This window comes from Thamnophis elegans, chromosome Z (genome assembly GCF_009769535.1).
Source record: "Thamnophis elegans isolate rThaEle1 chromosome Z, rThaEle1.pri, whole genome shotgun sequence".
In the NCBI taxonomy this organism is placed as follows: domain Eukaryota; kingdom Metazoa; phylum Chordata; class Lepidosauria; order Squamata; family Colubridae; genus Thamnophis; species Thamnophis elegans.
In genome coordinates this window covers 106,939,820-106,965,380 of record NC_045558.1, presented here as the reverse complement: position 1 = coordinate 106,965,380, position 25,561 = coordinate 106,939,820, and the positions used below count along the sequence as shown (strand labels likewise).

Below are 25,561 nucleotides of genomic sequence, written 5' to 3'. Positions count from 1 at the left end.
TTTTCAGTCCATCTTTAGGACCTTAGAAATACAATCTTATTCTGAATTGCCTCCTCTTTGGCATTGTTATCCAATCCATACTCAATGTTCTTGTACATTGTTAAGTGATTTATTATTCCCCTACACTATCTTGTTTTATTTTTGTACTTGTTTTAGTATTTTACGATCGGTTACGTGATTTTAATTGTTGCTGTGCGGTATGCTGCCTAATATCACATTGTGTGTTTAGTAATTAAATAAAACCAATCAATCAAGCTACACTTAAAATCATTGTGCCTGAAAATGTTATCTTCTTATATATATATCTACTAAGCTTTTTGAACAATATTTTAATATCATTTTGGAAGGGGAATCTGAGTATTAGTTTTTGTATTTATTACATTTATTCAAATGTACATGGTTCATATTAATTTCTCATAGCACCAGATTATCATCTGCCTCATGACAATTACTGAGATGGAATTTGAACTCATATCCATCTAACATTCTTTTATAACTATTTAACAATTATAGTTGCATTATTTTGGTCTCAGTTTGTTGACAATTATCTGGTCAGGGATTCCAGCTGGGTAAGAGGTATTAAATGATCGGTGATCAGAAGTAATTTATGATTTCTTTATCTTGTACTGTGAATACATGAATTGGTGGTAGATAATGAGTACTGGGATTACAAAGTCAACAAATGGAGTTAAAGGGATTATCAGGCATCATAGAATATGTTGACTAAAAATGTGATCTAGAAAACCAATTTAGATTGTTGAAAAAAACTTTTTTCTAATTACACTTTATCTCAGAAGCAGGAATTCATCTGAAAGGAAATTATATTTCAAAATTTGAGTCAAGTAACTAAATGATTCAACAATATCAAACTGGAAAAAATATTTTTTTATCTGCTAATCATTATTTTACTAGACCATTTTGCATAAAAATGGATGACAAACAGAATTGGGTAGTTTGATTTCAATGTGTTGTCAGATCCCAATAATTGATTCTATAGGTTGTGTGAATAGGCCATCACATTAAGCCATAAAACGGTTTATTCATTTGTAGTGACATGCTAGAGAAGCATAGGAGCTGTTCTTTAATTGTGCTATATTTCCTTTTTTCTTCAAAAATAGTGAACTCTTGTGATTGGTGCTCAACAATTTTTTTTGGGCATTAACTTTAATACCCAGTTTGCTCAGTTGTTTTTAACTGTACCAATAGTGTAACCTGGGTATATTCTAAAGGTAACACAGATTTTGTTATAAAATATGTATGGTGTATGCCTGCTCTGTACAATGCACATGCACTCATAAATATGATCAGACACACTTTTACACAACTTTATGGTGCTGAATGAAGACTGGTTTAAATTTTCTTGAGCACAAAAGAAAAAAACCCAAACAAAACAACAGTACTGAGTGTTCAAAGAAATATTACTGGGTTCATGAAACTGACAATTAAGTGCTTGAACTATTTGCTTAGCTGCCCAGTAAACACCTTAAATGCAGGACTCCTGAGTCTGATGGCCCCTATAGTCATCTGGAACCATGTAATAATTCTTCCATAAAATTCAAATCTATGTGACTTCCAATAACATGCAAGAAAAAGAGCTATTTTTTATTTGTAGAAACTTATATTACAAACACACAACTCTACAAAGGAGCTTTTTGGAGCCAAGCTATTATTTCTCCTGCAATATGCAGTTTGTGTCCTCCCCAATTCTGACAATGGGGTCTATAATGCAGAACAGTGCCAATACCAGTAATTTTCCCCTGAGTTTCCTAAATGAGGCTTCGCCTTGATTCTAGATGTAAAAAGATGAATATAGTTCCCGTCAGATGAGAAGGAGCAATCACCAAGTAGGGGGGCCAAAGCGGGAAATCAGTAATTCTTGATCATCAAGATCCTTCTGAACCTTTTTCCGCATGTAAAAGATGGGACAGTCACGACTGAAGGAAAGAAGGAAAAAAATCCAGAAATTACAGCAATGAAGAACTGGCATTTTTTATAAGAGTGGCAAATTTTTTATCAGTGTCATCCAGAAATTTAGGGGGTGGAGGGGGAAGGAGCGAGGGACAAAAGATAATTCTCCTGCAGGAAAGAATAGAACCTTTATGTTTTGGCTTGTCTCTATATTGACAAATTAACTTTCTCCTTTTACTAAGAACATCCAGAATTCTTATTCAGCACAGGCAAAAAAGCTTGGCTAGGAATTCTGGAGTTAAGTCTCAACACCTATGAAGGGCTGACTGTCCTCAACAATCAATTGTGGGACCAGTCTACTTGGTCTCCAGAGAATTTGGGTGGGACACGTCTATTAAATCTGCAGGTAGCAGTGTGTCAGCACTTAAATGATCACAATTTTGCCAAATTTCAATACATGGGAATCATGGATTCTGGATTTTGGTGCACTCTATAAAATAGCCCTTTTGAGGTAGCTTAATTCAAAAACCATTGCTATAGAATGCACTGTTTCAACCAGTTAAAGATAACTGACAAGTTGAAATGATGAGACATGTAGCCGTCAAATCAGAATTCTTGTAATATATAGATAAAGGACCTCTAAAGAACTTTTGTTTATATGAGTTATATTTATTGATATTTACCATATTTACCAAATTAAAATTTATGTTTTAATTGTTTATTGAATCATATAAAAATAACAGCATTCAAACCATTAGATATTAACCCAGATACTTTTCATTTTAAAATCTATTTATTTTTAACAAATAAAAAATAATAAGAGTGGCATTGTTAAATTTCTGCAAACATCCTCAAGATCTGGCAAATAATCTTGATTTTGCAGACCCCAAGGGAGATCTTTGGAGATTCCCAGACCATACCAGAAGTACTAGTTGATAACATCATTTCAGACAGAATCTAGAAGATTCTGGTTCTAAAATAACTCTCCATAGAAATGCTCCTTACAAATTATAACTGTAAAAAAAAAAAAAACAGCGAGGACTGAGTTTAGCATAGAGTAGATTCAAACAGAATAATTTATGGTATAGTATATTGTGGGAAAATCTGACATTAGATGCTTTGTGACCAAGGCCATTACGTTAAATCATATAGTTTATTTGCTAGAATGTTACTGGCTAGCTTGAACACAGTAATGATTTAATTAACTCCATTTAGGATATCATGCACAATTTGAATCTAACCCAATGAGAAAATTAATGCCACTTTTGTGGGGGTGTGGGAGAATATGGTGCTTGTTATCTATCTACACATAATAATGTGTTATTTTTAATGTAAAGGAAAATTTAAATGATTACTCTGTATTGTAGCCAGAAGCCCATCTATCCCATCAAGATTCTATCCCCTAAGTTCTTAAATTCTAGCAGCCAGGCTTTGCTTGTCCCAATGTCCCATGTTAAATGTACCTCTCTTGCACTCTTCTCTAAATCCAGACAACCCAGCTAACACATGCTGATTATCACAACATGAGGCTCTATCTTTTCCCTCCCAATCCCTTTGCCAGCTGGCAGGTGCTATATTTATAATGCAATAAATGGCTTCGGGTATACCCCCGCCCCCTACCTCTCCGTGGGAGCCATCTGTTTGCTGATCCCTAACCAGCTTGATAAGCAGTTGTAAACACTTGGGGGGGTGGCATAAAGCCATATTTTATCCCAATGTCCCGTGGGAACATACAAGAGCTTGTGCTGCCATAAGAGGGTGCGGTGGGTGATCAGTCCTCACCTGGTACACAGTACATCTTCATGTAAGCTCCCTTGGCAACGTTGACATTGTGTCCATAAACGAGAGAACTTTTCTTCCAAACAGCTTAGATGGGTCACCTATGGGGAGAAAGAAAGATGTGGGAGGAAGAACCACAAGACAGAGCAGCAAGACGTTCTCCCTTGGATGTGACCCAGCATTTAATAGGCATTGCAAAGTCTCAAACTACTGTGAACATATTATGCTGTTGGGAACCTCAAAGTAGATTTGTAAGGCAGTACATTACTACATCCATGTTGCAATAAGGACCCCAGAAAAAAGTCCAGTTCACACTCCTACTAAGCCATAAGGTTGACCTGTACTTTCCACCATTTACAAATCTGGCTGTAATAGCCTATTCAACAAATACACTTGAAAAAATTAGGTCATAGCATGTTGTGAATTTTAAAAAGAGAGAGGAGGGAAATCCCATAGATATGGGGAAGAATATTCCAAAGGAAACAACTATCTTTTTAAAGGCAGGAATCAACCATGTTTTTCGAATTATAAAACGCACTCCCCCCCCCCCAAAAAAAAGTGGGTGGAAATGTCTGTGCGTCTTATAGAGCGAATTGCTGCAAGGAAGCAAATTGCTGGGAGGCAAAGGCAGCTTTTTTTTTTATTGTTTCCTTCTGTAAAGCTAATGTGAGTCTTATAGTCCAGAGTGTCTTATAGTCCGAAAAATATGGTATTTACAATAATTTTATAGTCACAATGGGCCTTAGGGAACACTGTTCTTATCCCTGTGAAATGGCAAACAATGTGAATTTTGACTTTTTTCCCAATTAAGGTTGTGATAGTCAAGATAGTTTAATTTAAAGAGTAGCATTTGATTCAAAAAGGGAGCCAGAGGTTCACACCTGAAATAGGACAGGACTGCTTATATTAGGGATTTTCTGATTTCTGAGTTCAGGCTTTTAGTCCTTATGCTATTACCAGAATATTCTGCTTTCAAATTGCTACCAGTTCCCAAATGGTTAATCTTAAGCTAATTCCTCCCACCACCTCCCAGTGAAATCAAGTATTTGTGATTTGCAAACTCAACATTTCTTTCATCTGACATTTCTCATTTTTCAGGGAAACAGGCCTATCAGTCCTTAGTAGTGGATTATAAACCAGCTAAAGCTGCCTGATCATGAATTCATTTACCTCCTTCTGGTAAAGTTCAGATTGATGAGCCAGGCAAAACTTGCACACAGCACCTGTTGAAGAGCAAAATATTAAAAAAAAAATATATCCACCCACCCTATTCTGCCATATGGAGTAATATTCTCAAATCCATTCTGATGGGGAGGGGGAACCAGGAAAGCAGAGAAACAACAAGCTACATTTTATTTGCAACAATGGACTGGATGAATTGTATTTGGCACCTAAATGATCTCTGCCTCTGGGAAAGAATTTACAGAAAGTCCTATTATCTCAGAATATTTCAGTGTAATTTTGGCCTTGGCTGAAGAGTTGTTTAAGCCACTTGCTTCACTAATCTCAAGTTATTCATTCTTTCAGTTTGTTGTTGTTATGCACCTGCCTTTTGATTAACTGCGGTCTAGTTTGCCAGATAACGGGACCACGAAAAAAACCGCTACTGAAAACTTTTGAGATATTCCCCTTTGAAGTGTTTAAGAAATCTTCTTTAAACTTCCCCAGATAATTCAACTAACATATTCCCAGGTTTTCTCTCTACTGAATGCAAAATGTACAGGTCACCAGAAATCGTTCTCATAACCCCCAGAACCACCCTATCACAAACAGATAGGCTCAAAAAAATTCAGTTCTTTGCATTGCTTTTGGATTTTGTAAAGTTTAAGAGTGTAGCATAGATACACTAAGTCTTGCATAAATGTAAAACACCAGTTTCATTCAGAAATTTGTTCCCAAAATAAGTCCCGAGACTCCTTCCATTTTTGGGCTGCATCCTTAACACATGATGTGCAAAGCTTGCTGCAGCCCTTCAACCAACGGAAATTGCACATGTCTGTGTTAAACCATATTCCAGAAATCAATCTCCTCCCAAAGAAGCCAGGAATCCTGGTAATAGGCTTTGCCGCCTATTAGCTTCATATTCATCCAAGGCAAATGCGTTCATCTATTTTCCTACAATATGCACCTGAGTGTTCATCTCTTTTCCTACAATATGCACTTTTCTCCCTCCTATATATTCCGAGAAGACCAAAGAGAGAGAAAGTACTGGGGCAACAGCAGAGATCACAAACTGTGAAGTGGTGTTGATCTATTGCAAGAGTTTTCCTGCTGGTAACAGAGGCGCAGCTTCTGTACTCTGTGGCAAGTTCCGGCAATAGGAACTTGCAACATGCACTGTTGGTTAGACGTGAGGGATGGGGGAAGGGAAAAAAATTAATGGACTCTGAGAAGACATGTGGGCAGAGGCAGGATCTCACCGTGGTGGTTGAGCACAGCCCGGCAACCAATGCAGGTGCTTCGTTTAGTCGCAAAAGCCATCAGTCCTCCAACTTTGGCTGTCAATACTGTTTTGCAGCGAGTGTGTTCTCCCTCTGCAAGGGGAAGATATGAAGGATCATACATACCACAGCCCGGGTCTTTATGCACATTAGGGAAAACACTGTTGATTTCACCTGCTCAGTCAGTCATGTTTTTATTTATTTATCAAGAAAATGTATATGGCCATCCAACCCACTCTCAGTGACTCTGGGCAGCTTAGAAAAATAAAGCCCCAGTACAAAAAATATTCTTGTTGTTGTGAAAAAAGCGAGAGAGCCAATTTGGTCTATTGATTAAGACAGCAGACTAGAAAGCACGGTTCTAGTCCTGCCTTGGACACAAAAGCTGGCTGGCAGCTTTTGTGTCTCCCTCAGTTCAGTTCATCTCAGTGGGTTATCATTGTGGTGAAAATAGGATGAAGGAGTATTAAGTATGTACACAGCCTTGAGTTGTTTATAATGAAGGTGGGGTATAAATAAATACATGAATCCAAATTTCACCTGCCCAATTAGTCAATCTCGTAGATAGTCTCCTTCAAATAAAGTTTGATTCCCAATGACAAGCCTATATAGTTTTCTTGAGAGCAATCTGAGATGCTTTTGATTTTCAGGCTTCCCAATCTGAAGCCCTCAATTAGCTTCCAAAGCTAACCAATAATAGGCAGGTGCTCCCAAAGGCCATTTAGTATATCTCTGCTCCTTCTCCTTCAGTATCCCAGCTGCCTTCCCATGGCTCAACTGAAAAACAGGCAGTCTGAGCTTAGCAGTCTTAATTGTCATTTAAAGTCCACAGCGAAGGTCTCTACCAAGCCTTTACTAAGTCAAAACCAAGGTCCTATTTTGATTTTTTTGTTGAAGGTCAAAGATCACACTCACTCAGTAAAACATTCTGAGCTTTGCCCTCTCCCAAGATAGGCTCAAAGATACGCAAGAGGGGCTTAGCTAGTTGTTGCTCAAGATAGTACTGGGTGTCAATGGGCAAGTTGTTCTCCAGCACATAGATGGGATCCTAAAATAAGAAAGAAAGACATAAGCAAGAAGCATTGCTAGGGTCCAAGGAGTAGAACTAGATTGCCAGGGACCCTAATGACCAAGCTACTTTATCCCTTTACTGAAGGCTGAAAGCCACTTAACAGGCTACTGGGCCAGGTGCACATGCATTCTGATAATAGTAGGGAAGAAATATTTACTCCTTGGATGTACAAAATATTGACCATCACAATAGCAAGCTTTATTGGCCTTGTCTTCCATGTATAACTCCTCATTGCATATCATCATCATCCTTCTTCCATACTTACTTCAGATTTCATGTATGCTGCAACACCCTTGGCTGCACTGATAATAACATAAGGAACTCGATCTCCCAAGTTGGGAGCACTGCCAGGATCTCGCCGACGCATCCTAAAGGGAAAGGAGGGCTGCATAGATCAAAGTGAAGGATTGCATAAAGGATGGAGGCAGACTGGAACTGAGTGATCTCAGAAGAAGGTTAAGAAGATTGCAAATCAAGCCTGAGTAGAGTCAGGATGGACTGAGGAAGTGGGAAGCAGAATAAGCAGCTCTGGAGAATTAAAAGTTCAGACATGGGAGATGGAAAGGTTTGACACATGACCCAAGTGGAGTATTTTCTTTGAGCAGAGAGATATCAGAGAAGAAATCAAAAGGGTTGAAGGGATGGAGACTGGCCCAGAAAATATACAGCAGAAAGTATAATTAGTGTTAGGTCTCCTCCACAAATGTGGCTGCAACAGAGCACTTTCACCTTCTAAACTTTTGTTTATTGAGAGGCAGTGGAGCAGCCAAAAGGCCCCTGTCACCTCCCAGGTGTCTCTGGGTGGCGGATGACATGGCTTCAGCCAAGACAGGAAGCCCAGAGCCAAGAGGTGGGTGTCGCAGAAGTTCCACTTGCAGCTGCACTCACCACGGCTATTTCTGCCTTTCCCCTCAGTCATGCCTGGCTGGCCACCCCACGCCCACACACCTTTTTCCGCTGCCCTGAGGACAGACAGGGTGGGTATCACTTAGGGTAGCAAGGCTGTGGGGAGAGAGATGAGGCAGTGCCAAACCTTCAATGCTGCATGACAGTTTCCTTATCAAATCCCAAGAGAGGGGCCAGACATAGTTGAGAGAGCATGTGCTTTGTATATGCAAAAGGTGCCAGGTTCAATCCTTGGCATACTGCAGGATTAGGAAAAGTCCTTGGAAATTTGTTTCTAGGTAGATTAGACTAGGAGAGGACTAGTGGACTGGATCAATAGAAGGTTGTTTAACAGATTTATTCAACCGCCTCCAAGTCTGGATACTGAGTATCTTCAAGTTAGAGGACTCTTGCTATATTCTTAAACAAGAAAAAGTGAATTAAAGCATTCTCTCTCGCTTTCAGCTCACCTCTCGGCCAATTCCACATGAGCCTGGCGCCCTGCATATTCATCTGCAGTGCGTGTTAATTCCTTGGTGATCACCAACTGTGAAATGTCAACTCTGTTGCACAACAGATCCGAAATCACTTCCTTGGCATGGGTGACAGCCCCAGAAGGGTCCCTGAAAAGTATAGCACATGTGACGATTAGGAATGTCCTCTTGAATAGGACACAAATTCTGAGTTTTAGAAACTAGAGACAGGCTGGAGTTGGAGTGGGGATAAAAAGTCTTGTACCAAAGTGGCAATGTGTCATTTTAGGACCTAATGTAGTCTACTTCTCAGAATGATATAATGAACTGGGGAAACCCCACTTCAAATTGTTCCACTCAACTGCAAAATCCATTGTATGATTTGGGTCAGTTATTCTCCCACAGCCCATCCTACCACAGAGAGCTGCTGTGAGGACTAAACAGGAAAGGGAATGGAGGACAAAGACTGAAATTCCCATATTGCTCACCCTAAAGATATACTACATAGAAATCAGAAATGTTGCAATTAAAAATATGGTTTAGCAGTTACAAATATTTGTTTATATTGTCCCTATACAAACACATTCCCGCTACTTTAGATGCTCATCAGACACAATAAGTCCTGCTAAAATTTACAGACCTATCTATGAGCAGCTTCTGCAGACAGGTGTTGATAAGGTTTGCCACCAGGGGGCAGTTGTCTCGACGCACAGTCTCAATGCCCTTGCAGTCCATCTTGTCATGCATGTCAGAGTTGGAGGAAAAGTACAGGCCAGCATAGCGCTTCTTATTGATCAGGAGGTATGGAAAATATACCTGGTAGAGAAAACATCATGCCTTTGTATAATTCCCAAAAACAGATTCCACTGCAGAAGATCTATCCAACTATTTAATTTGACTAGGATTTCAGGAACTGAAGAAATAACTGTCTGGTTCGAGAAGAAATGCACCACTTAGTTTATGGAGTGGACAAAATCTTTAGCATATTCATGAAAATGGCACCTTACCTAAAGACTGAAAGAATGGAAATCAATGAAAAGATATCGAAAGTGAATGCAGAAACCATAGAGGAATTAGTCAGTTAAGTAGGTTTGGTAGTATTCCAAGTGAAAGGGAATATGAAGTGACAAGAAGTAAAATTTAGGAAATGCAATAAGGCTGGACAAAGGGTACAAAGATTCCACTTTGCTTTGAGAAATTTATCTATGCAAACAGGACAGGTACAGACACCAATGGATGGTCAAGAGTGCAGAAAGAATAATTGCAATGAATTTGCCTTCCGTAGAAATATCTCCTCTATGTTGCAGAGGTCAAAAGGAGGGCTGAGAAGATATCTGAAGATCCCTCACATCCTGAACTATTTTAACTCCTTCCCTCAGGATAGTGCTATAGGGCATCATATTGGTAATTTTGATTAAAGCTTCTGAACATTTATTGTCATTCTACATCTCCTCAGTATCACTATGTTCTATCTTCATTATCTGCCTCTTACAAAATAATGCCCTGCTGGGTTGCGGTCCCCTAGCCAACTTTGGCAGGTGTCAAAAAGTTAAACAGGATCAAATGAAAGTCTACTAGGAAATTCTAGGACTTTAGGCTGGATTACAAAATTGGGGGAAAAAATGTTCTGGATGAGGGCAATGGCCAAGAAAATTACCCAGACTTATGAAGTTGCCTAGAAATGGATTCAATAACGAGTTTACTTTTTATAAACTTCCTATTGGTGGAAGTTTCTATGAACAGATGTTGTTCAAAGGTGTATGAAATTTAATTCTAGAACTGCAGCTTGGACACACCTGAAAGGACCACCCTGGAAAACAGTTTGACAATCTTGTGTCAAGTATTTATTCAAACCTATTCAATTTCATCAAACGTACCTTCTCAAACTCCAATTTGATGGGTGGAGTGAAATGGCTAGAGACCCAGGCTGCTGCTTCCCTGCCTATTTCCATGGATTCAGCAACTGATTCCACACCCAGACGGCACATCACTGAATCTGTGTCCCCGTATATAACCTTCAAGGAAAGAATAAAATATTCAAGAACTCTTGTCCTTCTTTATCTTGGAGCACATCAGTCACTCCAAAGAGCTACTAGATTCCTTTGTCAAAAGACATAACATACCACCATTCTTCTTTTTGTCAGTTCTGCCTCTCTCCCGTTCCCTATAGTGAGAAGATGCAATTCCCTCCAATGCTTAATCTCATACTTGAAGTCATTGTAAATATGATTACATTGTGTCATCCCTTTGAAGTAGACCAGGCAAGAAGCATAAGCCATAAATACCAAAATTATGTTTATTTTAAGGTTACAGTGACAGAATCATGCAATTCAGAAAACATTTCTCCAGCCTTTACTTTTACTTGCCAGTAGATTAGGGAGGGTCCCTTCTAAAATGCTTCTCACACCCTCATTGTCTTTGTGGGCTAAGATACCTTTTGCATAACGGTTGTCTAGTCTGTGGCTCTTCTTCCTGTCACTCAAAGTAATTCCCACATACCATTACATGTTGCCAAAGAAATGTGAAAAGAATGAGAACAAGATTTTAAAGGATGACAAGGCAAGTTTTATGCTAACCAATATTGGAATATAGCAAATGCTTTCTCCTCTAAGGCAAGCATTGGTAACCTTAGCTCTAGGGACAGAAGTGGACTTGAATTTCATATGACTTTTGCTTAATTTCAAATATTTCAAATTCATTTCTGCACAAGCAAAATGCCAAGACCTAGTGACCTGCCCTTCAGCTTGATAGAAGGTGTTAACAATTTTAAAGAAAAGACCTGGTATCTAATTTTAGTTCTGGCACTGTAACCATTAACCTACACAACCCAATTGATCTATTCCTTTAAAAAAAAGAAAAAAGCTGTATACTGCTATTCTACAAAGTACACTGCCTTTTCAGTTTTCCTGTCCATCTACTACTATACTGAAATATAAGTTTGCCCTTCTCTTGCTCACCTTTGCATCAGCCTTATATCCATTGGCAATAGTGTACTTGGATTCTACCAATTGCTTTGTTTTCTCAATCATCTGACGCCCAAATCCAGTCACACTCTGAGAAGGAATAGGTAGCAAGCATTATTTTTGTCTTTCAGGAGACAAAGAAAAAGATTTAGTTGCAGTAACTTTAAATTTCAATGTCCCCCATTCAATTGATGGCTTTCATCAGTCTCTGTTACCGTCTCTATCAAAAATTATATCTGATATTAGCATCTTTGCCAAACATTAAGAACTTAGGACTTCCTTAATTTACTAGAAGAAATAATTTGTCTTTGAAAAAAAATATTTTCTACTTTCTCTCTCAGGTTATATATTTTATAAACATATTTTGATACAAACTGTATTCCTTTATAGTAGACAATACCAAATAAGCTTCCCCAAAAAATCCAGAAGTCCAGGAGAACTTTTTAGCATTAAGTACCCAGGCAAGAGTATTTATTGTACATAATTTATGTAAAAAGAATCAAGGATTATTTCTAACTAACAACTAGAAGGCCTTCAACTTATCACAAGTACAGCATTTGGTTTACAAAATATGCTTTCATTTTTTCTTTTAATTAAATCAGCAGGAGGAAGATATTTTTGCAACGGAGAGGCAGTTTTTTGACTCTGACCCAATAAGTTGGTTCTTATCACTTCCTCTAATAGGAAATCTAGTTGGTGAGTAGCAACTGGGCTGTTAATATTATCTTGTTTAGAGGAATTCCAGTGCTTGCAAAAGGACTTTAAGAGAATCTAAACTGAGTAAAAACTGAGCAATCAGTAGGACTCTGGGAAAAAATGCCAATGCTTCAAGAATTGCATTAATTAATAGATTCTTCAAAGCAGCAGCATCTTTTCTGTTTTTAGATTCATTTGGAAATCAGGAAAAACCAGGCTTCAATTAGACAAACAGCAGAGAGGTGCTGTGCTTGCATTTAGTATAAAGCACTTCCTCTGAATCATTTTCTAAATGTGCTCCTCCCTAACAGTCAAGTGTTTTTTTAGAAAATGTTTACAATTTTAAAAGTGCATATATCTTATGCATGTTCAACAGTACCCAAAAGCCAATAAATCAGAGAACTAAAATCAATCTTTCATTCTCTTACAGTGTATCTAGAAAATAGTGAACCCTGATGTTCGATCTCTTGATATTAAGTTCTCCACCCACTTAGAAAGTCTGCTTAGTTTCCAAGCAAATATCTGCCGGATATCTAACCAAACTTGTAGAATTGTAACTAGAACAATCAAGATGCAAAAGCTGAACATTTTGTTTTCAGGCATAGATAACCCGACACCTTGGCCTATCCCATATAGGTCATGGGCTTCCCCTTGCCTATCTTTTCAGAGAAAGCATATCTATCTACCAGAGTTTTTGTTTAGTTGTCATAGTTAATTGTCACCATACAAATCATCTTCAACACCACTCCTTCCAAATTATGCGCAACTACAGCTACCATCACCCCTTATTTCTGGCCCTGTTGATTGAGGTTTGTGGGAGTTATATTCTAAAATGTCCAAATTAGAAATGGCTATTTTGGATTACCTTGTCCTAGACAGGAATTTGTCTTGTTGTTTTTTAAAAAAAATCATTTGATGGCAATTTTGCTTTAGCCCCTCACATGAAATTAAAATATTTTTCTACTTCCTTCTGCTTGCATTAAAGCTTCAGTTGATCAACTATAAAACATTGGCTCAGTTTAAAATTTAAAAATAGTTTTTAATAGTGTAGCACAAGCTATTAGAAGGTGAAGGAACAAAAGGGCAAAGACAGAAAACTGTTTTAGTGACAACCACTGTATTTTACACACTATAAGACACTCCGAACTATAAGACGCACCTAACTTTTGGGAAGGAAAACAAGAAAAAAAATTCCCTCTATTTCTGAGCAATTTTCTTCTTTGCAGCAAAAAGCAAACAGCCTGGTCAGCTTCAGAGCAACCTGATTTAGTATGAGCAGCTGATTGGTGGTTTGATCGGCCTCCTGGAATACAGCCTATCAGCTGTTCCAGGTTGCAGAGATTGCCACTATCTATTGTCACTACCACCTATCGCCGCCTTGGCACATCCCATTTTTGGCCTCCATGTGTCCCATTTTTGGCCTCTGCACATCCCATTTTCAGCCCATTCCAGGTGGCGAGGATAGGTGGTGGCAGTGATCCCTGCTGCCTGGAACAGGCCGAAAACAGGACGTGCAAGCCAAAAATGGGGTGCGAAGAGGCGGCAACAATCCCTGCAGTCTGGAACAGCTGATAGGAGGCATTCTGTGAGATAGATCCAACCTCCAATCAGCTGCTCATGCTAAAACAGGCTGTGATGAAGCTGACCAGGGTGTTTGCTGCAAGGAGGTAAATTTCTACGGGGCAGAGGCCGAAGGGCGGGGCCCAGCAAGTGGGCAGGGCTTTGGCAACATTTGCTGTATAAGACACAGACATTTCTACCCACTTTTTTTTGGGGGGGGGGGGTTATACACTGAAAAATACAGTAATGTGGAATCAGTTTTAATGACAACTAACAGCAAATACTTTATTGAAACATGGCAGTGCCTCAATAAGAGACATCTAACAATGGCTTCCAGCATTCACAAACATATCTTGTGGAATACCCTAGCTTTGAAAAAGGTCAGGCTTACCTGTGATATTTCAAGGCACGGTAGTTTGCCTACTTGGGCCCCAGTGAATCCATAAACAGAATTGGCGCTGACCTTGAGAGCCAACTGCCGTCCATCCAGGACCTGTCGCTTAAATGGGTCAGTCTCCTGCTTCAATTCTAGTTTGGCCCTTAGCCAAAGAGGGAACAGAATGAGGTAAAACCACCAGTTCTTCTTTACTAGCTTCCCTTAACAGCTCAATCTGTATTCAGAAATATCTATGGATTCAGGCTCCTGCCAATGACTGTGTTCATATAAAACATACTGTAATCCAAGCCAATAAATTTCCACTCTGACCACTCACTTACTGCCCTGCAATTTCTTAATTGGAGATAGCAAGACAGAACAAGAGCTATTAATATGTTATATTCACATATTCAATTTCTGTTCCTATATTCTACATGTAAATTATGACATATATTCCCATATTTCTCCCTTTTCACCTCTTACGAGCAGCCAGCAAGTTTTCCAAAATCTCAGGCAGAAGACCTTTACGAACGGATGACTTCACAAAATGGTCCCCTGTAGGGGTACGAATGAACTGCTCTGGGGAAAGCCTAATAAAACAGGAAACAATCAGTCAGATCACAAATAGTCTAGAAGGCCAGACTGCTAGTTTAGATGTTACCATCTCAGTTTAAATTATATTTTGCCTCAATAATATACCATAGCCATCTCCCCTCCCTAGTCAGGTTTCCTGCTTCAAATCCCTTAAGTCCATCTACAATAAAAATGTTATTGGAGAAGATCTGGGATATCAGGACTCTGGATTTTGATAAAGCAAACTTGCAAATGATGAGGCTTACAACCAATCAGCTAGGTTTTTGAGGAAATAATTGTGTCAAGCAACATGAAGCATCAAGAAACCATTCTTGTCCCTCCAACTCCATAAAATGTGGACTAGTAGATTTTATCATTTATGACTTCCTCCCATTCAATTCTCCAGGTAACTGAGTAAGAAGTTAGCAAGATACCAGTCCTTCTTCACTCACCCATAGCGCTCAACTGCCCCCTGTTGTAAAAGAGTAGTATAGCACAGATTGTGAGCCATCATGATTGAAGGGTACAATGAGGAGAAGTCCAAGGTTGATATTGGCACATCATAATAGCTAAAAGAGAAATATATTTTTTAAAAATGTATATCCCCCGCCCCATATACAAGGAGAAAGGGAGAGAATTATCTATCTCTGTCTGTCTAATTTTATGTAATCTAATCTCTCACTCATCTCTTTATCCTCCTCCACTTCCTCCTTGCCAATGGCATTTTCCAAAGATCTTAGAACTACAAGTCCCAGAAATCTCAGCAAATATGCCTTTAATTGCAGTCCCAATGAATCTGCCAAGCTGAATAGGACTGGGTAAGACAAAATGCTGTTCTGTGCTATCCCTCCAGAAAATCATTTCATCCTTCTTCTACCTTTCATCAAGGAAAGAGTCTGGCATTCAAGTCAATTTCATGGGATCCCCTTCTCAAATTAGACCCTACTTCTCCATTGCCCAAAGCTGAAATAGCCTGGGACCCAACTCATTGTTCCTCACCATGGTCCTCTTTTCCATTTCCACTCCACATTTCTAAAGCCAAGATTTATATATGGAAGAAAAGGTCAATAACTAGATTCATATATTATGTTATTATGACTTGCCTTAATATGGCCTGAACCTAGTTTACACATATTTTCAAAGTACCACGGTCATGCCTCTCACTGAACCAAACCAAGCAAAAAGCGCCCTCCTTTAGGACAACTCATGAAGTTTGCTTATGCATTTCTGCAACATCTCTCAACCAGAGTACACAATACACACACCAATACATTCCTTCCCACCCTCACATCCATTAATGTAAGAAAATTCTCATTTCCCTAATTCCTGGACTTACAAAACTTACCCTTTCAGAGGTTCAATGACAGTTGCACCTGCATAGTCCTCCCCACCTTCTGTCTTCACCACTGGCATCACCAGATTCTGCTTCATAGCCTTTGAACAGAGGAAAATATCAGCACTGGAGCAACTCTTTATCATTCTGCTGTTAGGTGGGACTTCTTCCATTAAATCCTATTGTAAGTCTACTGACCATGCTTCTTTTTTGATCCATTATATTTTCAATACATCTGGCAAAAAATACCGGTAAATTCAATTCCCTAAACCCTCTACCCATCCCCTCCCCATAGGTTGGGGAGGAGTAAATTTTCAACTATCAAAACTGTCCCATTTACTCACTGCCTTATAATTTGCTACACATTTAATTACTACTGATGAATCGTGATTTATGCACTATATTTTTTCACTTTTTTCATATTATCAGTTTCCATATATTCAGGATAATATTCCTTGTGTAGTTAGAGATAGCAAGAAATAAAATGCAGCATAACACTAAAAGTTTTTTTAAAACCATCTTACAATCCAAACCTATATCTGAACAATTACAATTGTCAGGTTCACAAATTAAACCATGATGTTTTAATTATGCTTTGTTGAACCACTTATGGCTGGCTTGGCTTATGGAATATTCTAAGCCTAAATGGTAATAGCTTGAGCAAAATGGCTGGATGGCATCATAAGCTGAAACTGAACAAATCACATGGATTCTAAACCCAGAAAGCCATGAAGAACCACTGAAAAGAAGATACATTTTGCAGAAGTTTTATCTAAAGCCACTGAGAGTCTGTTCATGACTGTAGCAAGGCATACATATGATTGATAAGAAAACCAACATGGTGGTTCATATGATGACAAGAGGGTCCAGGTTTGGGTCTTCAATCAGTCACACAGCTTACTAATGAATTATCCATTAGCCCATCCCTTTTTAAAGAACAGTTGTTCGGATTAGAGGTGAGATAGTGGGAGAATGTATGCTACCATGAGTTCTCTGGAGTAAGGGTGAGATAAAATAGTAATTAATAATAGTAGTAAAGTAATAAAAACTGGACCATATATCGATATTGCACTTGCGCTTTTAACTCTTCAGTTGTGAATTAAATTTTATAAGGTCCTTCTCAGGAGGAAATACTATTTTACAACAGTTCCATGTGTACAGAACTAAATAGATATAAACTTGCTACTGGATAAACGTGGGGCTAGCTGGGAGGTAACCCAGGGACTCTCGCCATCTCTATGTAATTAGCGATACACATCGAGGTTTCTCAAAAGTCACAGTGGCAGGTAAGCATCTTTGAGACAGTGAATAGCTATACTCTATACTTCTTTGCACACATTGCATAGTAAATATCTTCTCAAGATTTGAGCTTCTGATTCTCTCTCCCCCCCCCCCCGTGCTCATGATCTCCTGGCTTTGTTGGCAAAAGATCAGTTTTTCCTTACCTGCCGCAGAAGTTGGGACACCACTTTGATTTGTTGTCCCCGGGCTAGGAGATAACTAAGAGGTACCCCAGTGACTCTAGCCATCTCCATGTAATTGATAACACACATGAGCTTCCCCAAAAGCCGCAGTGGCAGATAGGCATCCTTGAGGCAGTACACAGCCAGTCGCCGACGTGATTGATCTGAACCATTCTGCAAGGGGAAGTCAAAGGTGGTCAGGAGGAAGACAAGGAGATATGATTTCAGCTCTGGACAAATAAATACAAAAATGATTAAACTCATCCAGTTGGTTTCTTTTTAAATAACAAAAACATTCATTTCTGGGAGTGGGTGGGAACAGGAGACAAGAAATATATGCATGCGTGTGTCTTAAGTATCAAAGCTGGCCAAATTTATAGGAAAACAGGAAAACTCCATTTAGCAATGGAAGCACTGTCTGTGTAGAGCAATGGAAGCAAAGTGGTAGAGACAGCAAGTTGATATGGGAATGGAGAAGTGTGGTATAGTCCTCTGACTGTTGGTTTTATGGGTCAGCTGAGATCCTGCTCAGGGAACACTCATCCCCACTCTTTTCAGACATAGAAGAAACAACTTTTGATAGTTTCATTAGCTGCTCAAGCATAACTTGTTGAAGTTCAACTCAAGGCTAACTTCTTCATTCACTGTTAGTTTTTAATATATAAATTTAAATTAAACCAAGATTTTAGAATTGGATAATGGAGGAGGGTGGAATGAGAAAGAATCAATTTATGAAAAGAAGTGAACAAGGTTAAAGAAAATTATGTGCTTTACTCTGGACATATGCACTTCCCCTTTGGCTGACACCCATTTTTCACCTTGTTACGTACACATGCAGCCTTAATAAAAAATGATATAAGAACCTTGACCCAAAAAAGATTGAGCACCCACACTCTACGGCAGGTATGAGGAACTATTGATCTGCCAGGCTGACAACCTCCCACTCCTATCCTGAATGGACTGCCACCTCACATTTCACCTATGTCTCATCACATTTTTCCTTCTCAAAGAGAAAAGGCAAAACATAGGCAAAGCTAGCAGAATCACAGAGGACCGTCACATGTCTAACTTGATCAAGGAAAGATAATTTTACCTGAACTGCCCAAAATATGTCTTCCTTGAGAGGCAACATCAACTATGTGCACCATTTAATTCATTTTCTTTTATGCTCATCAAGAACGGCACAAAATGCTGTTGGCTTTTCTAATTCGCCTGACACAGATCCTCTCCTGTGATAAGAGCCAAGGTGGCGCAGTGGTTAAATGCAGCACTGCAGGCTACTGCTAGATCAGCAGGTCAGCGGTTCAAATCTCACCGGCTCAGGGTTGACTCAGCCTTCCATCCTTCCGAGGTGGGTAAAATGAGGACCCAGATTGTTGGGGGCAATATGCTGACTCTCTGTAAACCGCTTAGAGAGGCCTGAAAGGCCTATGAAGCGGTATATAAGTCTACTGCTATTGACTGCTATTATGAAAGCCTTGTGCTGGCCTTCAAGAACAAGGCCACTTGTGTCCCTTGCTCTCTTTATTGCACAGAGAAATTAAGAACGACAGTCTATTAAATCCTGACATCTGATGTAATTTAGTTCGTATAACACACTGACTTTTCCATCTCAGATCCACAAGATTTAAAGAACTTGTACAAGTCAAGATAACTTTTTTGTATTGTGACCGTACCTTTTATTTTGTTTAATTTTATTATTTGAGGTACAAGGGATTACTGCCAAACATAAAGGGTTTTTTCCTAGTTATCTCTTCTCCTGGAAGGTTTATGGCTGTTTAATAGTTGATTTTGTTTGTTTTTCTCTGGAATTATTGTCTTGTAAAAGCATATTGTATGTTCTAAGGGGGGAAAAACCCTTTCAGAAAGGAGTAAGGAAGCAAAGGATATGCATAAGAATTAACTGTATCAAAAAAGGGCTTTCTAAATCAATGACATGCCAAAAATCAAGAGAGAATGACAAAGTCAAGAGAGGAAGATACATGCTATGTAATGTTTAGGTAGTTCTTTCTAATAAGCACTAGAAGAGCACTCACTTTGTTTGCCATGTAAGGCACCAATGTAAGGGAGTCAAGGAGTCAGGGAAGAGAGAGAGAAATATGGGCCCAAAAACAAAAAGGAAAGGAGAGGTGCAGATGCAAGCAGAAGATTGCTCTGTTTCCATACAGTTTTAAATGAGCCCTGCAAAAACCAACATTTGGTTTCCTTGATCTTACAGGAAAAAATATAAACTGCTAAAAAGCAATGGTATTTACGACTCCAAAATGTAAACTACTTTAAATAAGGCTAAGAAAAAGTGAGAAGGAAACACACGAACACTTCAAAAGAAATATCTTTAAGCAGTTATTCCCTAAGGGGTATAGGCTTTAATGACGGAGAGGAGATTCACTAGAGGGACAGCAAATTTAAGAGAGATCTGACAGATAGATTAGATTTTTCATTTCTATGGTACAATGTATCATAGATGACTGGATAGTCACCCAAATCAATTATATGACAGGTAGATGCCAGTGGGATAACAAAACCAATAACAAGTACAAAAGAGTGTTCATACTAGAGGAAAAAATTACTACTTGCAAGACTTAACTATCAAATGTTACCTGCAGGTCTGTAATAATGGAATGCTGGACATCTTCCTTCTGTTCCTGTAGGAAGTGATAGCTGACAGCGTTCAAGGTGTAGGAGCGTAATTTGTAATCCCTCAATAGAACCTACAGGAAGAAGAAAAGCTAAATTGTGAGACTTCATGTACCCACAGGCAAAATACTGGGTCTTGTATCTGACAGCCTCCAGTTGTTACTGCCTCTCAGCTTCAATTTCCCATCAGTAAAATGGAACTATGGGGAGGGTGGACTTTTTTTGTTTACCTGAAGTAGATCAATTTGGGCTCTGCCTTCCATGTTAATGACTTTATTCTCCCTCCGTCCCATCTGCTTAGATTGGAAGGACGAATCACGGATGACAGACTTGCGGGATAGAATACGGCCCAGGAAGGGAAATGGGATGACCTGGGGATAAAGAAAAACAAGCTTTGAGACTTGAATGAAGAGTATGGGCGGGGCAAGTGAATTTATAGGTAGGATTACAGTATGGCATTAATTGATTAATTTGTTGAGCATGTTAAAATATGAAAAGAAGCATCCCTGATTCAATTAATAATCCCTTTAGATTGATGATTTTTTTAATACAAATCATTTGAAGAAAACAAAAAGTACCACCAGAAGGAAATGTGCAGGTTACCTTGAGAGTCTGGGCTCTGGTGAGGAGATAAGGAAGATCAAAGTTCTGGATGTTATAGCCGGTGATGATGTCGGGATCTACAGTTCGTATAAATTCTGCCCAAGTCTGAAAAAACATTTATTAATTTTTAGGCCTTTTAGACCAAAGGACATATTTGGATCACAAAACGTGAGAGATGGCCTTACAGAACAGTTGCTACAGGTAGCTCACCTATTCAAAAGAGCATGACCAGTCACAAAACATCCATGCATGAAAGTCAACTGGGTAATCTGCAATCTGCTTCTCTGGCAGCAATGACTCAAAGGAGTGCTCTCTACCATCTCAGCTTACCTTTATCTTTTCTTCAAAGCAAACTAGATGTTTCCAAACAAAGCACTGAGCTGCAACCAATCCCCTATTTTATTTTTTTAGAATGCTTAATGAGTCTATGTGGACCTCTCACGCATGCACATAAATAAAGCTGAAACTGGAAGCTGATGCTATGATTTGAAATGTATCAACTTCAGATTCATCAGAAAAATCTGAAATAACTGAAGTCATTTACAAAGACATCAGCCCATTTGGGCCAGAATTATTTATTGTTTAGTTTAGTCTGCAAGAGTTTAAGACGGAGATCTTCCATGATCCTACTATATAAATTCAGGAGAAATACAGCTATTCCATCATCCTCTCCCAAGTACATAAGTGCTTAGATAAGAATGGAAAGAATTTATCTTATGTGAGTAACTACACTGTTCCAGAATGACAATCGCATCAAATAAAGTTTCTTGTATCTTAAAACCAATGGCTTTTTTTAAGCCTTTCGTCTCATGATACTATGTTTGCTCACATTCAACCTTGGATATTTGCATCTTTTTTCAATATAACAAGTCTCATTTTAATGGGCTAGTTGGAGGGAAGGACTGAAAGTCATAAACAAATGTTCATTCAGTTGGGCAGGAGTCACTTGTAATGTAGACATTTATGCAAATAAAATTTCACTTAATGCAGAAAAATTATCTATTACATATGAAATCTATTGCTCCAAGATACAGCAAATCAAAATTTCACGTAATATGATGAATAAACAAACCAACCCAAGGCCAAACTAAAAGAGGGAGGAATGAGTAGAACAAGTAGAAATTACATAACCTATTCTGATGTTTTTCCTCCAGCTGTCTCGGGTATTATTTTCCCTATTTTTTATGTCAGTTTTAATGCATTCCATATTTTTCACATCTGGAATAATTAATCCTTCTTCTGTCATAGTCTGGCACATAAGAACTTGTCAGGGTAGTGGTTTTAAGATGCCTTGATGTAATGATGGGAATGAGTCAGCAAGGTTTTTAGCTGTTATTCCTTTAAGAGCCTACATAATAAGGCCCTATTAAAGAGAGAGAGAGAGAGAGAGAGAGAGAGAGAGAGTGTTTCTCTTCCCTGCTGTAATTTACTGATTGTTTGACTTCTGCCTATAGTACGTGTAGGTACAGTATATATTCTTTGGTAGATAAAATTATTTATTGCAAACCTCTGTTTGCTATTACTGCTCCTAGATTGTCTCATGTAGTAAAGCTGTGAGCACTCTGACAGAACTATCCAGAATGCAGCCGTGCGAGCGATTGTGGGTGTACCTTGGTACACCCACGTTACACCTATCCTCCGCGAGCTGCACTGGCTGCCTATTTGTCTTCGGATACGCTTCAAGGTGCTAGTCGTCACTTATAAAGCCCTTCATGGTATCGGACCTGGGTACTTGAGAGACCGCCTACTGCCAATTACCTCCAATAGACTGATTAGATCCCACAGATTAGGTCTCCTCCGAATTCTATCCACTGGCCAATGCCGTCTTGCGACCACCCGGAGGAGGGCCTTCTCTGTGGCTGCTCTGGCCCTTTGGAACGAGCTCCCCGTGGAGATTCGGACCCTCACCACCCTCCAGGCCTTCCGCAAAGCCCTTAAAACCTGGCTGTTCCGACAGGCCTGGGGCTAATGAGTTTTGTCCCCTCTCGAATGGTATGGTTGTTGAGTGTTTTAAATTGTGGTATTGTTCTGTTTGTGTTCTTTTTTATTATTTGTAAACCGCCCCCCCCCCCCCCTGACTTGGTTGTGAGCCGCCCTGAGTCCCGCCGGGGAATAGGGCGGCATAGAAATATAATAAACTCAACTCAACTCAATCTTGCCTTACCCATTAGACCACATATATCACTTTCCCTTATCACCACTTTCACCATTCATACTGGAACTTGGTGCAGCATTCCACCATATTGTCTACAGTGGTGCCTGAAAGTTTGTGTGATCTTTTGAATTTTCACATAAATATCACCTAAAATGGGATATATTATCCACACACAAATCCTAAAACTATATATTCTGGCTGGGGGATTTTAGGGAACTGAAGCCCATAAGTTGCCAAGTTTGAAAAACATTGCTCATCATATTCCACAGATCTAAGATAATGTAATAATTACCTTGAGAAGTTCAGCCTCCTTTGAAAAACAAAGCACTTGAGAGCCCACAATGGGGGCACAGTTTTGTAGTGTGAAGACATTCCGCACAAAAGGGTCCTTCTCACCCTGGCGCAGAACCATATTGGCAATTTGGATTACTGGGTCCTTCTCAGGTTCAGGAAAAATGCCTGAGACGAAATACAGAAAAGGGATGGGGTATAGAAGAGACCATTAACATAAGAAATGCCTCAAATATCACTCTCAAGGGCATCTATTATTTAATCTGATTTATGAGCAATTTATTGCTATAACTTAACTTAGATGGGGAGCATCAGAGTTCATATTCCAAGCTTTTAGAACTGTGGATTTGTTTCTAAACCATTCTTTTAATTTGCAAAGCAGAACTTGCATCTAACAATATAATGATTAATTGATCATTCTAATTTGTAATCAATAAAGCACTGCACAATTAAATCACACACCCACTTTATTTATTCAAAGAATTTGTTTGGCGCATATAGCTAATACAACCTTGGATGTGTGCTATATAAGCCTTTTGACAACCACTCTGTTGTGTAAAATGGCACTCTTTCTAGAGTCTCCACATCTTTTTTACATCGTAGCGACCAAAACTGAATGCAGTATTCCAAATGTGGCCTTACCAAGGCATTATAAAGTGATATTAACACTTCACAGTCCTAAACATGATAGCAATTCTTATATAGCTTATATGTGGAATTACCTAATTGGACTCTGAATGACTAGTCTTCCCACTTCTATTTTATTAGGTCCCATTCTGCCCTCTTCAAATTTGCCCTCAATACCTTTACGTCCAGCACATTCAATATCAAAACTGAGGACACGCAAGGGAGCTATACGTTGCCATTCTCCCTCAGGCGGATGGCTAATGAAATCCATCCAAGCAACATCAGCTTCCAGCTGACAGAGTGATACCTAAAACAGGAGAAAAAGCAAAGCCAGTAATCCAGTTGTTCCTGTAAAAGGTCTTCAACCCTTGTATGTTCCCAACCTAAGATATATACAGAATCAATGTATTCCAGAAAATATTTATTCTACTTGAGCATCACAACTATGAGCCTGTACTCCACACTTTAGCCAGTTCATCCAATGCACTCACAAAATGCTCTTCTTACAAGCAAGGTACAGCCTATATATATAGATTATATAATATAGTCACCATTAAAATGTAATAAATGAGAAGAACTAAATTTAAATGCATACTATGTAATGAAGCTCTGGATAATTCTGGACCAGTAATTTACTTTTCACTTTGAACTATTTCAGACAGTATTGTTAGGACATAATGGAATGAGGGTGAGGAGAAATCATAAAGCTGGAAAGGGTCATTTAGATTCCTTCACTCTCTCTTTACATAGCTATATTTCTAGTCCTCTGATTTTCTTGTCACTCCTTTCTGAACATGTTCTGGCTTTTCTAATTCTCCCCACCAACACCACCTTGCGTGGATTCTCCTTATCAGATTCTCCAGCAAACTCTTCTTGTCGCAGGCGATACTTTCCAGCATGCAATTCAATCCAGTTACAGCCAACAATATCCCGGTCTACCATGAACCTATGTTTGGAGACAGAAATGATGAGAGATATTTGATCCTCACCAAGCATTATGACTTCTTCCCTCCATTTTGGGATTAAGAGAGTAACTCTCAATGCAGTTCAAAAATATTACCACAGGAATTCCCTCACTGTAAAATGGCTTTCTAAATTACGGGCATATGCTCCAATGTCTGCATTTTATTCATTTATATTGTTTTTATGTCTGTTGAAGTTTTTTTAATTTCTAATTATATTACAAAAATCTAGGATGACCTTCGACAACCTGGTGGCCTTCAAATGCAATGGCTAAGAATTGTGGGAATTTAACCTCAACTCATTTGAAAATCACCAGGAGAAATTTAGAGTAGAGACAACATTTCAAAATACATTTAACTGTACTTATAGCCCACTTTAAATACAACCACAATCATTCCATGCACACGCTAGGTTTTTTTTTTCTTTTTTCATTTCTGTTATAATTTTGCACCAGTGAGGTTAAAACCAATTTCATTGTATTTAAGTACAATCACAATAAAGATTATACTTATACTTCCAGTTATTGCATTGCAGAATCTTGATTAGTAATTTCTGGTAAACAAAAGCTCATTCATAAACATGTGAAATTATGTGAGCACTGAACTCTCATTCTCTTGATAATTTTTATATCTCTGTAAAAACCATATACTGTAACTCCAAGCAATTGTGAGGGCTATTGAAGTGTTATATTCTAGTACAATAGATTGAGAGTCTTAGCAAGGTTCTTCCATTTTATCACCAAGCAAAGTCCATGACACCTATG

The 25,561-nt window shown here is 38.8% G+C and overlaps 1 protein-coding gene across 1 annotated transcript in view; it reads right to left on the bottom strand.

Moving 5' to 3' along the window:
- Positions 1–1,576: 1,576 nt before the first annotated feature.
- POLD1 (DNA polymerase delta 1, catalytic subunit) overlaps positions 1,577–25,561 on the bottom strand; it is a 28,655-nt gene continuing 4,670 nt past the window's right edge. Inside the window, exons 8-28 of the mRNA XM_032237667.1 lie at positions 24,667–24,781; positions 24,013–24,142; positions 23,210–23,376; positions 20,763–20,867; positions 20,390–20,530; positions 20,123–20,233; positions 17,505–17,696; positions 16,072–16,160; positions 15,179–15,295; positions 14,630–14,743; positions 14,169–14,316; positions 11,516–11,611; positions 10,436–10,573; positions 9,199–9,374; positions 8,556–8,708; positions 7,466–7,568; positions 7,044–7,176; positions 6,108–6,221; positions 4,858–4,910; positions 3,691–3,788; positions 1,577–1,934 (exon numbers count right to left, since the gene is read on the bottom strand). Coding sequence (XP_032093558.1) covers positions 1,838–1,934; positions 3,691–3,788; positions 4,858–4,910; positions 6,108–6,221; positions 7,044–7,176; positions 7,466–7,568; positions 8,556–8,708; positions 9,199–9,374; positions 10,436–10,573; positions 11,516–11,611; positions 14,169–14,316; positions 14,630–14,743; positions 15,179–15,295; positions 16,072–16,160; positions 17,505–17,696; positions 20,123–20,233; positions 20,390–20,530; positions 20,763–20,867; positions 23,210–23,376; positions 24,013–24,142; positions 24,667–24,781 — 2,590 coding nt within the window. The 3' untranslated portion in view covers positions 1,577–1,837. The remainder of the gene's footprint in view (positions 1,935–3,690; positions 3,789–4,857; positions 4,911–6,107; positions 6,222–7,043; positions 7,177–7,465; positions 7,569–8,555; positions 8,709–9,198; positions 9,375–10,435; positions 10,574–11,515; positions 11,612–14,168; positions 14,317–14,629; positions 14,744–15,178; positions 15,296–16,071; positions 16,161–17,504; positions 17,697–20,122; positions 20,234–20,389; positions 20,531–20,762; positions 20,868–23,209; positions 23,377–24,012; positions 24,143–24,666; positions 24,782–25,561) is intronic.